The sequence below is a fragment of the Somniosus microcephalus genome, chromosome 3, assembly GCF_052327205.1.
Source record: "Somniosus microcephalus isolate GS21.2 chromosome 3, FLI_Smic_1.0, whole genome shotgun sequence".
NCBI lineage: Eukaryota > Metazoa > Chordata > Chondrichthyes > Squaliformes > Somniosidae > Somniosus > Somniosus microcephalus.
In genome coordinates this window covers 41,418,736-41,433,534 of record NC_140989.1, presented here as the reverse complement: position 1 = coordinate 41,433,534, position 14,799 = coordinate 41,418,736, and the positions used below count along the sequence as shown (strand labels likewise).

The window sequence follows — 14,799 nt, the reverse complement described above, 5'->3', positions numbered from 1 at the left end:
CGCCCTAAGAGGGACGCGGAGCGCCTTGAGCCTCGCCCCGTGTCCCTCGAGCGGCACTGAAACGGAATTCTGGCGATCGGTATTACTCCGATCGCTGCGCTAAATCCTGCGCTCAGGCCACTTTGGCGCCCCAACCCAATTTCTAGGCCAATGACTTTGAAAATACTTGAAATATATGGAGCTAAGATTCCAAGGAACATTGGAAACAGACAGACAGGAGAGGCCATTCAATTAGATCATGGGTGATCTGGACCTCAACTCCATTTGCCCACCTTTGATCCGTACCCCTTGATTGCCCTACCTAATAAAAATCTGTCGATTTCAATCTTGAAAATTTCAATTGGTCCAGCATCCACAATCTTTTGGAAGAGAAAATTCCAGATTTCCACTACCCTTTGTGTGGAAAAAGTGCTTCCTTATTTCACTCCTGAATAGCCAGGCTCTAATTTTAAGATTGTGCCCTCTTATTCTGGAGGAAACCAACAAAGGAAAAATCTTAAATAACAACAGAAAATCCGCAGTATTGTATCTACCCTATTGAATCCCTTAACCATTTTAAACATCTCGATTAGATCACCCCTCAACCTTCTAAACTAAAGGGAACACAAGCCAAATCTATGCAACCTGTTCTCATAGTTTACGCATGGTGAATTTTCACTGAACTTCCTCCGAGGCCTTCCTGAGGCATGGTGCCTAAAACTGAGTGCAGGAGAGTCAGGTCGTGTGTAGAGTGGACAGTGTGCCTGTAGGTAGGGGGTGGAGAGGTGGAATTTGCAGCAGAATCCAGATGCATCAGATTTCTGCCCTGTGTCAGATCTAGTCCAAATTCCAGTCGAGGGAATACGAAAGTCCTTCGCCTACTCTCCCTGCATCCAGAGACTGTTTCAGAAATGTGTCTGTGCGAGTTCCTGGAAACTGTGTCCATGAGGCTCTCCCGAGCCGGCAGGTATTGAGGGCAGGTGAGAGCAGGTGAGAGTTACATTGAGGGCTCAGTAAAGACCCTATGACTGCAGCAGGGAGGAATGATTTTCCTGCCCCCAGTCAGGACGGGCGCCTTTGCTGTGCATTGGCCACTTGCCTCAGGCTGCGGAGGACGGGAGCCTTGCTCCACCGTACAGCAAGACTCCCAGAAATCTGGGGCCTATCTGTAAAACAATGTGGCGTGCACCAGTCCATGCCTGAAGTGCAGCACTGGCTCTGACGGTAGCATGACTCCAAAGCGGCTTTCCACCGACAACAGATGCATCTGTGTTTTTGTAGCCGGCAGCTCAGTGTCTGAAGTGCTCGCGCCCATCTAATATAAGCTAATCAAGTTGTTTTGCTGTTTCTAGCCTGAACCACTGAGACGGTGATGGTCCCGAGGGAATGGTCACGGTTTACAATTTTAAAACTACCCAGGCAAGTAAATCTAGTTGCTGTAGACCAGACTCTCCCATTTCCCGTCCACCCACCTGCTGAGGCGGTTCTGCAGCATAAATGCAGTGTTAAAGATAAATGCATGTCTCTACAACTGCACCAGGTCCGCAGCCTGAAAGCTGGATAAATGTGCTGCAGTCCCATATTCAGCTGGCAATGGGCTCATTAAAAATGCAAAAAGCTATTGAAACTTTTATAGTTTCCATTCTGTCTAATCAGCAGCAAGTCCCTCGAGGCAATAACTTAGGATATGACATTCACTGCAAAAACAGACAAGATACAGCTTACCTGCTGAATGCCGTATGTCCAGCCCTGCCTGATGCGGTCTCTGGCCCAGACGTTGTGGGCGTTCTCTGCCAGTTTATCCACCATGGCCTCCTGGGTTGAGGTTAATTTGATGTGGCTCAGGTCCATAGGAGCTGGCTTGTAGCCACTCGGTAGCTGGTAGCTGTGTCAGAAAACACAGTACTCCTCATTAGTCATTTTCAGTTGTGTTAAGGTATTATACTGTAAAGTTCAGAGCATCAACAACATAAACCAGTGTTACAATGTGTGCATGGGATCTTGACAGCAGCTGTGCTTTTTAGACTAATCTACCAACATTCGATAAGGTGCCATATAAAAAGTTAATACATAAGATTTGGGCTCGCGGGGTTGAGGGTAATATAGTAGCATGGATATTGGTTAACGGACAGAAAACAGAAAGTAGGGATAAACGGATCTTTTTCAGGTTGGCAGGCTGTAACTCGTGGGGTGCTGCAAGGATCAGTGCTGGGGCCTCAGCTATTTACAATCTATATTAATGACCTAGATGAAGGGACCTAGTGTAATGTATCCAAGTTTGCTGATGATACAAAGCTAGGTGGGACAGTAAGCTGTGAGGAGAACAAAGAGTCTGCAAAGGGATATAGATAGACTAAGTGAGTGGGCAGTAAGGTGGCAGATGGAGTATAATGTAGGGAAATGTGAGGTTATTCACTTTGGTAGGAAGAATAGAAAAACAGAATATTTTTTAAATGCTGAGAAACTTTTAAATGTTGGTGTTCAGAGAGGTTAGGGTGTCCTCGTGCAAGAAACACAGAAAGCTAGCATGCAGGTACTGTAAGCAATAAGGAAGGCAAATGGCATGTTGGCCTTTATTGCAAGGGGGTTGGAATATAAGAGTAAGGAAGTCTTGCTACAATTGTACAGGGCCTTGGTGAGACCACACCTGGAGTACTGTGCATAGTTTTGGTCTCCTTATCTAAGGAAGGATATATTTGCCTTGGAGGCGGTGCCACAAAGGTTCACTAGATTGATTCCTGGGATGAGAGGGCTGTCCTATGATGAGAGATTGTGTAGAATGGGCCTGTACGCTCTGACATTTAGAAGAATGAGAGGTGATCTCATTGAAACATACAAGATTCTGAAGGGGATTGACAGGGTAGATGCTGAGAGGTTGTTTCCCCTGGTTGGCGTGTCTAGAACTAGGGGGCATAGTCTCAGGATAAGGGGTAGGCCATTTAAGACTGAGATGAGGAGGAATTTCTTCACTCAGAGGGTTGTGAATCTTTGGAATTCTCTGCCCCAGAGTGCTGTGAATGCTGAGTCTTTGAGTATATTCAAGGCTGAGATAGATAGATTTTTGGATTCTAGGGGAATCAAGGGATATGGAGATCAGGCGGGAAAGTGGAGTTGAGATCGATGATCAGCCATGATCTTATTGAATGGTGGAGCAGGCTCGAGGGGCCGTATGGCCTACTCCTGCTCTTATTTCTTATGTTCTTAACGCCGGTTTATAATATTACTTAAGCTCACAAATAGATTCTGTTTGGTGTTTGCTTCAAATCCTGCCGTAAGTCTCACCCCACCTTCAATTTGTTGGCTGACAGTGGTGACAATACTCACTCTGCATGATAAAAGCCTTGTGTATAACACACATTTCCTGTAAATGTCACTTCCTGTAACACTTCCCCAATCACAAATTCCCAGTCACACTTTGTTGATAACACCGCTATTGTTGTAAAACAGTATATTCTCACAATCACTATGAATAATGCCATGGGAGATCTGCCAGCACATTATTTATGTAAAGGTTTAGGCCTAGAAATTCACTGGCGCCCCGTCGCCAGAAGTACCGCCCCGGAAGGAGTCGCGGCCGCCCGCCGCAAATTCAGTTTCAACGCCCCAGACGGAAGCGCGGCGCTACTCGAGGCGCCCCGCATCCCTCTTGGGGCGCTGCAACTGAAAATCGCAGCGCAATGTGCCGCAGCGCCACACGCTGTGGCACGGCGCGCTGCGGAACTGCAGGCCTTCCGCCCCTTCTTAAAGGGGAGGAGCCTGCTGCAGCGCGATCGGCGATCGCGAATGCCGGCAAAAGAGCCCAGCACCGAGGAGAAGTGCCGGGTTCTTGGGACACAGCCGGCACAACGCGGGGGGGGGGGGGGGGTGCTCAGGAGGCCGGGGACGGTGGCGCAGAGAGGTGCTGGCAGGTGGCCAGCAAAAAAAATGGCCGCCCCGCACCTCAGCGCCTCTACCGCTGCAGGTAGGCCCCCCTGAACCGGTCACAAATTGCGACCAGCGTTAAAGCAGGGGGCGCTACCAAATTTCGCGATCGGGGCGGTAGCGGGGCGCTGCGCACACCGATGACGTCATCGGTAGCGGCGCGGCGCTAACGGCTAGCGCCGCCATTAGCATCCCGCTAAATTTAGCGGGAGGCATGGCCAGTGGCGTAAAACCCACTAAGTGCCCTCTTTGGGCGCTAACGGGTGGCGCAGCCCACTGAATTTCTAGGCCTTAAGAGTTCGACCCACTTTCAGGTGTCACAGATGTAAAACAATCATTGGTTAAAAAATGAGAAAGAATGGTTGATTTTCTGAGTTTGAATTCCCGGTGAGGAGTTTCGCTCGCTGGGAGCCGCAAGCCCACATTTCGTTGTACTGCACTTGTGCACTAACAATGACAATAAAGTTGATTATTATTATTATTATATCAGGAATTTGCAAAAATTCGTAAAATCTACCCTAGAAAACCAATTATTTCCTGTTGGGTTTACAATCACCTACTGATGTACAAAGAAACAATACCCCTCCAATGGAGCACAGGATGTGTTGAAGAGGAATGGTCTATAATTGACTGCTACAATCAGATCTTGTGGCTTTAAAGAGACAGAACTCCACTTCAACAGCAGGAACATGCTTTGTGTATTACTGTACATGGTATTATGATCCTGCTTTTATAAGACATAGTGTCGTCTGACTTACCGTGGCCAATGCCACAGCATATCCTCTCAGTATATGATACTTTTCATACTTGTGTTTTCCTGAATCTCTCACTCGCAAAGGCCACTAGTTCTGACCTTATTTAGTGTGTGTTGAGATCCAGTGAGATAGGAAATGGTTACGACTGCGCTTCCAGCGAAGGCACTGCTGAACAAGCTGCGACTGTTTCTCGCCCAGACCTTCTCGGTGTACAGAAATTAAGTAGGCAGGTAGAATGCGAATTCAATAAATGAGCAAATATTGTTTACAGAAAACTACAACAACTCACTGAAACAATTAAAGAGAAAATAACATATTCCAGTGTGTTTGTGACATGTCTGTCGTAATTGGGCATGTCTCCAGGGTGGGAGAGCCTGACAAGTCTCTGACTGCAGACATTTTAATAACAATGACACAATAGGTTTACAACAAGAGATGGAATGCGTTTGAGGCAGTCACATTGACTGGAGAATTTAAAATGCGTTTACAACTCCACAGGACATAATGATGAAGAGCCTCACAATATTCAGCACCAGCAAAAGATTCTGATCCAACATCATACAATATGTCAAATCCACCAACCAAACAAAACAAAACGTTGCTGAATTGAACTTCAAATGCAACTGGTAAAACAAAATGCACTGACTGAAGGATAGGGTTTGTATCAGACTTGGCTATGAAATGCTGATTGTTATTTTCGCAGAGCACCTCCCGGCTCCACACTCAGGTAAGTGCATTTTAAAATGTTATCTTGTTGGTTGTGGCTTAACAGGCAGTCCCTCTAAGGACACTGGCTGCCTCACAGCAAACTGATCTTGCAGTGGTGGGGGGGGGGGGCCTCAAACAGACATTCGGCCCCTTATTTGCATATACTAAGGGTCTAATGCCTGTTTCAGGCATGGGCATTGCATGCCGAATTTTTATCCTTTTCCAATATGGCGACTGGTGCACTCCCGGCTCATAATGAGCGCGTGCTTCCTGCCCGCCATATTGGAGACTTAGGAGGTCGTTTAGCACCTGAATTTCTTGGCTAGAAATGCAGGCGACACTGCCTGTTTGACAAAAGCAGAGTGTATATACAACATAACTCTCGCTAATTTTTCTTCCATTTTTGCAGCAGTACCCCAATCTCTTTCCCATAGTGCACAGCGGCACAAAAAACTTCACCATTAATGATATGTTTTGATCGGCAACATGAAAGACCTTCAGTTCAGGCATGCTTATTTTGCAAGAGTTTCACAGAAAGAAAGACTTGCATTTATATGGCGCCTTTCACGACCACCAGACGTCCCAAAGCACTTTACAGCCAATGAAGTACTTTTTGAAGTGTAGTCACTTGTAACGTAGGGAACGCGGCAGCCAATTTGTGCACAGCAAGCTCCCACAAACAGCAATGTGATAATGACCAGATTGTAGCGGTTCGTGTAGATCGCCACTAAATAAGAGAGTTTGACTTTGACGAACTATAAATAAGTTGTTTATTTACAGGAACAGGCTAATTACAGCAGGTAAGATAGCAGGTAAGATGGCTGACTGTAGGAGCACCGTGGTGTAGGTCTTGTCCCAGCGGGGACTCCACGAGGACTGAGTTCGCAGTCCTGTGGGGAGCGTGATGATGTCATCACGCTCTGCTGTGTGTTCCCGCGCTTTGGGCGTCACGTGATGCGCGTTGTTGCGTCGCTGGCCGTTGAGGCCGAAGTCGGGAGGCCGGGCTGTGCCGGTGCTTGCCGCGGGAGCAGAAGATTGCGTCGCTCCCGTTGGCTGGCCGTTGAGGCCGAAGACGCTAGGCCGGGCTGTGCTGGTGCTTGCTGCAGGAGCGGAAGATCGCATCGCTCCTGTCGGCTGGCCGTTGAGGCCGAAGACGCTAGGCCGGGCTGTGCCGGCGCACGCACATCACGTCATACGCGACGTGACGTCAGCGCGCTAGGGCGCGCCTTAAAGGGGCAATGGCCCCAACAGGTAAGTTAAAAGGGCAACGGCCCCAAAAGGTAAGTTAAACATACAGTAAGGTAAGTTAAAGGGAATTATGTGTCTCAATGTAAGGGACAACCAGTGGTACCGCCATAAGATAATGTTTTCTTTATGTTGATTGAGAGATAAATATTGGCCAGGACACCGGGGATAACTCCCCTGCTCTTCTTCAAAATAGTGCCAGGGGATCTTTTATGTCCACCTGAGAGAGCAGACGGGGCCTCGGTTTAACGTCTCAGCCAAAAGACGGCACCTCCGACTGTGCAGTACTCCAGTGTCAGCCTATATTTTTGTGCTCAAGTTTCTGGAGTGGGACTTGAACCCACAACCTTCTGACTGAAAGGCGAGAGTGCTACCCACTGAGCCACAGTCTGAAATGTCTTTCCACCAAAGAAAGCAAGTGAATGCTGTGGAGGCTGGGCAGCTGGGCATCCGCACTTCAACAGCTTTATGAAAACACTCTATTAAAGCTATTATCCTGAAGAGGAGAAGAGTAACTTCAGAGGTAATTAAGCAAAATCTATAAATATGGTCATTTCCATAAAGATAGTCAAGAATAAAATGGCGCTTTCCAGAGTTATTTATCTTAATTAGTACAGTCCCCATTGCATACAGTGAACGCGTGCGAACGCAATTTGCCCACTATATGCCTTGGACGGTGAATCCACCGGAATCCCTAGCGCCTGAGATTTTGAGGAAGTAAGGATTTAGGATCCCAAATTGGGGACGTATTGCATGATGCTAAATTGATCCAAAATCAGATAATTATTTATTTAAATGGACACCATACAGTTCATCCTATTTCTCATCTACATGCTGCCCCTTGGTGACATCATCTGAAAACACAATGTCAGGTCCACATGTACGCTGACGAAACCCAGCCCTACCTCACCACCGCCTCTCTCGACCCCTCCACTGCCTCGTCGCGCTGCTTGTTCAACATCCAGTACTGGATGAGCAGGAAGTTTCTCCAACTAAATAATGGGAAGACTGAAGTCATTGTTCCCTGGCCACTGACTTTATCCCTCTCCCTGGTCACAGTCCGAGGCTAAACCAGACCGTTCGTAACTTTGGCATCCTATTTGACCCTGAAATAAGTTTCCGATCCCATATCTGCTCCATCACCAAGACCGCCTACTTCCAGCTCCGTAATATCACCCACCTCCATCCCTGCCTCAGCTCATCGGCTGCTGAAACCCTCCTCCATGCCTTTGTTACCTCGAGACTCGACTATTCCAATGCTCTCTTGAACGGCCTCCCATCTTCCACCCTCCGTAAACTTCAGCCCATCCAAAACCCTGCTGCCCGTGTCCTAACTCGCACCAAGTCCCGTTCACCCATCACTCCTGTGCTCGCTGACCTACACTGGCTCCCAGTCCGGCAATGCTTCAATTTTCAAATTCTCATCCTTGATTTCAAATCCCTCCATGGCCTCGCCCTTCCCTATCTCTGTAGCCTCCTCCAGCCCTACAACCCTCCGAGATCTCTGCCCTCCTCCAATTCTGGCCTATTGCACAGCCCCAATTTTAATCACTCCACCACTGCCGGCCATACCTTCAGCTGCCAAGGCCCTAAAGCTCTACAATTCCCTCCCTAAACCTCTCCACCTCTTTCTCCTCCTTTATGACGCTCCTTAAAACCTACCTCTTTGGCCAAGCTTTCTGTCGCCTGTTTTGACATATGTGGCTCGATTTCAAAATTTGTTTCTACTTCGGATGTTTTACTATGTTAAAGGCACTATATAAATGCAAGTTGTTGTTGTGATCTGTATTTAATGAACAGCTGACTGAAGCTGCCTGAAGTCCAATCAGCTGTTCACATTGCTAACAACTATGGGAGTCGGAAAGTGGAGACTTTGGGCAGCTTCAATCAGCTGTTCCTGGGGCATTAAAAACACATAAAGAGGATGGTCAGCGCTCAGAGGCACTCAGCTGCTCAGGTAAGTAGTTAACAGCACTTAATCACACTTTAACGAGGTGCAAAGAGATTACTGAACTGCTCAAAATAGCCGGCCCCCCTTAATGTGTTATAAGCGGCATCTTTGTAATTAAATTCAATGGTTAGTGTTATTTGCTCAACATAGCTGCCTGCCTGCGATAAGTATGGACAGAGTCAGTGGAGGGGAATTTACTAGAAATGCCAATACAACATGTGTGCCCTCCTCAAATTCGGCTGCCCTCAAAAGTTTATCACCATCCTCCGTCTGCTTCACAGCGACATGCAAGCCATGATCCTGACCAATGGTTCCACCACAGACCCAATTCACGTACGGACCGGGGTCAAGCAAGGCTGTGTCATCGCACCAACGCTCATCTTGATCTTCCTGGCTGCAATGCCCCATCTCACCCTCAGTAAGCTCCCTGCTGGAGTGGAGCTAATTTACAGAACAAACGGGAAACTGTTCAACTTCCGTCGCCTCCAGTCCAGATCCAAGGTCGTCCCATCCTCTGTCGTCGAATTACAGTATGCAGACGATGCTTGCGTTCGCGCTTACTCGGAGGTCGAACTCCAAACCATTGTCAACACCTTCACCGAAGCGTATGAGGGCATGGGCCTTACACTAAATATCAGTAAGACAAAGGTCCTCTACCAACCTGCCCCCGCCACACAGTACTGCCCCCCGATTATCAAAATCCACGACAAGGCCTTGGACAACGTGGACCACTTTCCATACCTCGGGAGCCTACTGTCAACAAGGTCAGACGTCGATGGCAAAGTCCTACACCGCCTTCAGTGTGCCAGTGCAGCCTTCGTTCACCTGAGGAAGAGAGTGTTTGAAGACCAGGACCTCAAACCCGGCACTAAGCTCATGGTCTACAGAGCAGTACTGATACCCGCTCTCCTGTATGCCTCAGAGACATGGACCATGTACAGCAGGCACCTCAAAGCACTGGCGAGGTACCACCAACGCTGCCTCCGCAAGATCTTGCAAATCCATTGGCAGGATAGGCGCACCAACATCAGTGTTCTCGCTCAGGCCAACATCCCCAGCATTGAAGCTTTGACCATGCTCAATCAGCTCCGATGGACGGATCACATCGTCTGCATGCCCAATATGAGACTCCCAAAACAAGCGCTCTACTCGGAGCTCCAACACGGCAAGAGAGCTCCAGGTGGGCAGAGGAAATGCTTCAAGGACACCCTCAAAGCCTCCTTGAAAAAGTGCAACATCCCCACTGACACCTGGGAATCCCTGGCCCAAGACCGCACAAAGTGGAGGAGAAGCATCCGGGAAGGCGCCGAACACCTCAAGTCTCTTCGCCGGGAGCAAGCGGAAGCCAAGCGCAGGCAGCGCAAGGAGCGCACGTCAACCACCCGCCCCTTCAACCACCGTCTGCCCCACCTGTGACAGAGACTGTAGGTCCCGCATTGGACTCATCAGTCACCTGAGAACTCATTTTTAATGTGGAAGTAAGTCATCCTCGGTTCCGAGGGACTGCCTAAGAAGAAGGATACGCAGCGCCTTTGTAATTCAATTCAAATGGTTAGTGTTATTTGTTCGATATAGGTGGCTGCCTGGGATAAACATGGACAGAGTCAGTGGAGGGGAATTTACTAGAAATGCCAATACAACATGTGGGGTCACACAACCTAAGCAAATTTTTGACAGGGCTGGAATAGAAAAACAACCAAATAATAAGTTTACTATTGCAATTCATCCAGCTACCGAATGAACTTGAGTTTTGTCAGTTGCTGCTTCAATATTTTTATTTGAACGGTTACGGACGGAGGACACTGGAACTGGATTTGTGGAAGTCAGAGAGTGGCAATGTAACAGAGCCAAATTATCATCAGTAGATACAGGCTTCAACCCAAGATACTTCAACGAGCTACTGTGGGTGTTGTGTGTAGTTTAACTCTCACACGCCGCTACTCATTACTGACTTCGCCACCTCAATGAAGCCATCAGCGAACGTTATTTAACCAAACATATTTTTAAATGGAAAAAGGCAAAAGGTTGCTAAGTTAATCATAAGTTTTTGCAACTTATTGAAAAACAGTCCTGATGGTGAAACACCATCTTGAAATCCATCAACCCCTTTCCTACAAAATATCTTGAAAAATGTAAGTCACTTTATTTTGACAACTCTTGTAATTTATTGCCCTTATTATTGAATGATGATCGATCTGGAGCAGGAGTGGGTGATTTCCTGGTGAATACCATTTGTGAATTATTAAATAGTAACCTTTAAAAGAACTAAAGAGAGAGCTTCTCTTCAAAATCTAAGAAAAATAAGATCCTTAAGCAGACTGTACTTATTGGAATTCTGCATCTGATACTTTTGCCCTTTCAAGAGTTCTCCGTGCCTGAGGGGTAATTCCCAATTTCTGTGCTAGTGCGATTGCTTTCATTTGCTGCTCAATAGTAAATCGAGTTCAATGGACCTGGAAGTCGTAATACCTCTAACAATGTCCTAGATCATCACTAAGCTCTTGGATACAAGGCATGAAATACAGTTCGTTGCCAAATGTGAAATCTGACAGTTGCAGAATAAATATGAATATCCATAGTCCCAAACCATGCATAACAGAAGCAGCAGCAGTATTTGTACATCAAAAGAAAGCACTACATGAGGTCTTGAAGTGATTTAGCTGTACCAGGTTGTTACACTGCCTCATCTGCCTAATCTGCAGGTTAAGACATTTATAATCTCTCACTGCTCACCAACATGAAAAGAGTCAGTAAATCATTAAAAAAAGCCAGTCCAAGGGATGTCGTGTGAGTGCATTCTTTCATTCAGCCATTTCAGAGAACGGTGGAATTTTCCTATTTGAAGTCTGAGCTTCTGCTGTGGTCATAATTAAACACTACACAGCACAATATGAGCTTTCAATGCAGATACAACCCAATACGTGTGTTCCCCGTCTTCCCCATTCCCAACTCCTTCTCTAAGTTACAAGCAATGTTCCCTCTAGGCTGCGCGTGTGTGCGGTTGTGCAGTAATCTGAAAGGTGCTGTGCAGGCCGCTCACGAGCTTTTCCAGTTGAAATACCGGGCACGCGCAGAAACTTAAAGGGACCGCACATCGAAATAAACTGGCCGCGCTCAACAAAGACAATTTAGAGGGAACATTGGTTACCAGCACAGTCAAGAAATGTATTCAGCATCTTAGTCTTCCATGGCATGTCTAAGTATCAGCGCACAATGGGGGGAAATTAGATCTGGTTGCACCCATTTCTTGGACGCAAAATGGAAGCATAAAAATCCAATTTTGTGGGGCTATGTCTCACACTCTAAGGGCGCCAGAAATATGTCCAATGCGGTTTGGCTTGGGCGATATTTAGGCATCCCTGACAGCCATCATAAACAGGTGTTAGTTGCCATGCATATGTTAATAAGGGGCTTAATGTCTGTTCAAAGACCCCTCTCAGATATTGGTCATGACTGAACAAAGCCTACACCGGGGCAAGCTCCATTCAGTTTTCCTGTCCTTAAGGCTGCCTAACCTGCCATCCTTAAAGGTACCACTAGAGGCAGCCAACAAGCAGGTTAATTGCTTCTTTTTAATTTACTTTCATGTGGAGCCAGGAAGAGCAGCGGCGCTCCTCCTGGCTCCACAGCATCCCTGAGGGCCAATGCTGGTCTGCACGCACCTCCTTCCAGATCTCCTCCCTCCCATCCCAGGTCACCGCTGGCGTCACAGCCACTCCAAACTGGTGGAGAGCCAACCACCGAACTTCCACCTGGGCACCCAATTGGTGACTGCAGCTGACGGGAACAATGCTCACGAGGCTGGAGGCCCAATTTAGGGCGAACCTCGCCTTTTTTGGCCCGAAAATGGGTCTAAACCAATTTCTCGCCCAATACGAGATGTAAAAATCGATCTGTTATGGTGTGATTTGATAGAGGTGTTTGAAATTATGAAAGAGTGGGACAAAGTGGATCGAAACAACTGTTTTCAGTGAATGACTGAAGTGTTGATCGAGGAGGCATAGATATACTGTAAAAAGTTAAATGTAAGAGATGGAGATCAAAGAGCAGGAAAAAACTTTTCACTTAAGACGGTTGTGAGGATGTGAAATGCAATACTGGAGTTAGTGACTGGAGCATAGACTATAGGGGTGATTTTAACTCTGTCTGCTTGACAGAAACCGGGCAGACAGTTAAAATCGCCCATGGGTCTCACCTGTCAACGTCCCTCACTGATCCCACAGGTTCCAATTTTAATCTGCTCTTTTGAGAAGGCGAGGGGACACCCGCCAGATTCTTTAAATATGTAGATTGTGCCCTGATGACACCAACAATCCATGATTGCAATTTTAACCAGAGGCCTGCACAGAGAAGCCCTTGTGGCTTTCCCGCCTGGTCACCCTAGCAGGAAGAGGAGTCAGGGTCAGGAGAGGCAAGTTTTAACTTTTTCTTTTTAAATGGGGCTAGGAGGAGCAGGAGTGCTCCTGCTATGATCTCACTGCACCATCTTCCCCCCAGATCGCAGGACCATGGTAGGGTGACCCAACAGCTGATCCCGCCACTTACCTGCTGCCGGTGGCCAACTTCTAGGCCCTCGATTTTCTTCCACTCCCAGTGGATTTCCCACCCAGAGGAGGCGGGAGATGGGCCTGCGGAGTTTACGTGAAGCCCGGCTGTTAAAATCAATCAGGTCCCACTCTGTCGTGGATGGACAGGAAATTTCCCGTCTGATACCTGCCGGCAGTTAAAATCCAGGCCGAACCTGAGGTTTGTGCTCTACCCCGACCTATACATCCTAAAGTCCTCTTGCTTTTTTCACCACTACCGCACATTGTGCTGGTAGATTAAAGATGTTTTCCATTAAAAGCCTCATATATTCTGTCCTATTTGTTGGCGACTGTTTATTTTCCGCTCTCCAAGACCGATTTTAACTTGCCAAAACAAGCATTCACAAAATGCTAATGGCCTAAAAATGGGGTCGGTAAACTTACCACCCCGTTAACACCAATCATCCGGCCGCTGGCTTTTTAAAGGAGCCTTCATATAGTTGGCTGGCGCACCCGCCTGTTGCAGGCAGCAGACATCTGTTGGAGGTGCCATCTTTCAGATGAGACGTTAAACGGAGGCCCCTTCTTCCCTCTCAGGTTGTGGGTTCAAGTCCCACTTCAGGGACTTGAGCACAAAAATCTAGGCTGACACTCCAGTGCAGTGCTGAGGGAGTGCTGCATTGTCAGAGGAGCCGTCTTTCGGATGAGACGTTAAACCGAGGCCCTGTCTGCTCTCACAGGTGGACGTAAAGGATCCCATGGCACTATTTCGAAGAAGAGCAGGGGAGTTATCCCCGGTGTCCTGGCCAATATTTATCCCTCAATCAACATCACTAAAACAGATTATCTGGTCATTATCACATTGCTGTTTGTGGGAGCTTGCTGTGTGCAAATTGGCTGCCGTGTTTCCTACTTTATAACAGTGACTACACTCCATAAGTACTTCACTGGCTGTAAAGCGCTTTGAGACATTCGGTGGTTGTGAAAGGCGCTATATAAATGCAAGTCTTTCTTTCTCAGGTGAACGTAGAAGAGAACGTCGTAGGGAAGTTCTCCCCGGTGTCCTGGCCAATATTTATCCCTCAATCAACATCACTAAAACAGATTATCTGGCCATTATCACATTGCTGTTTGTGAGCGTCAGTGGCTCCTTAAAACCTACCCCGCCTGTTCTGATATCTCTTTATGCGGCTCGGTGTCAAATTTTGTTCGATAACGCTCCTGTGAAGCACCTTGGGATGTTTTACTACGTTAAAGGTGTTATATAAATACAAGCTGTTGTTGCTGACCTTGCTGTGCATAATTTGGCTGCCGCGTTTCCTACTTTAGAACAGTGACTACAGTTCAAAAAGGAACAGTATTTCATTGGCTGTCTGGCGCTTTGGGACGTGCTGAGGTCGTTGAAGGCATTATAAATGCAAGCTCTTTCTTTCTTTCCGACGGGGCGTGATTCAAATTTAAAGTTTTCCCTTTCTCAGAAATAATACTCTTGACATGAATAAGCAAAAAAAAAAATTCACCCCCAAAAAAAGTGACAAAATAAAATGCAAAAGACAAAAAATATTATAAGCTAATAAATTTACTGAAGAAATGCTGCATACATTTCACTGCTGCTGGAGCTACCAGACTTCACCCAGCTTGCCTCAATTTTAAATATTCCACATTGTCATTTATATTGACATCACTTTCTTTATTTCTACTGCATGATATACAT

General features: G+C 47.0%; 1 protein-coding gene across 1 annotated transcript in view; it reads right to left on the bottom strand.

Annotated features, from left to right (window-relative positions):
- ryr2a (ryanodine receptor 2a (cardiac)) overlaps positions 1-14,799 on the bottom strand; it is a 957,985-nt gene that overhangs the window by 380,907 nt on the left and 562,279 nt on the right. The window contains exon 25 of the mRNA XM_085980259.1: positions 1,705-1,864. Within this exon, the coding sequence (XP_085836385.1) occupies positions 1,705-1,864 (160 nt within the window). The remainder of the gene's footprint in view (positions 1-1,704; positions 1,865-14,799) is intronic.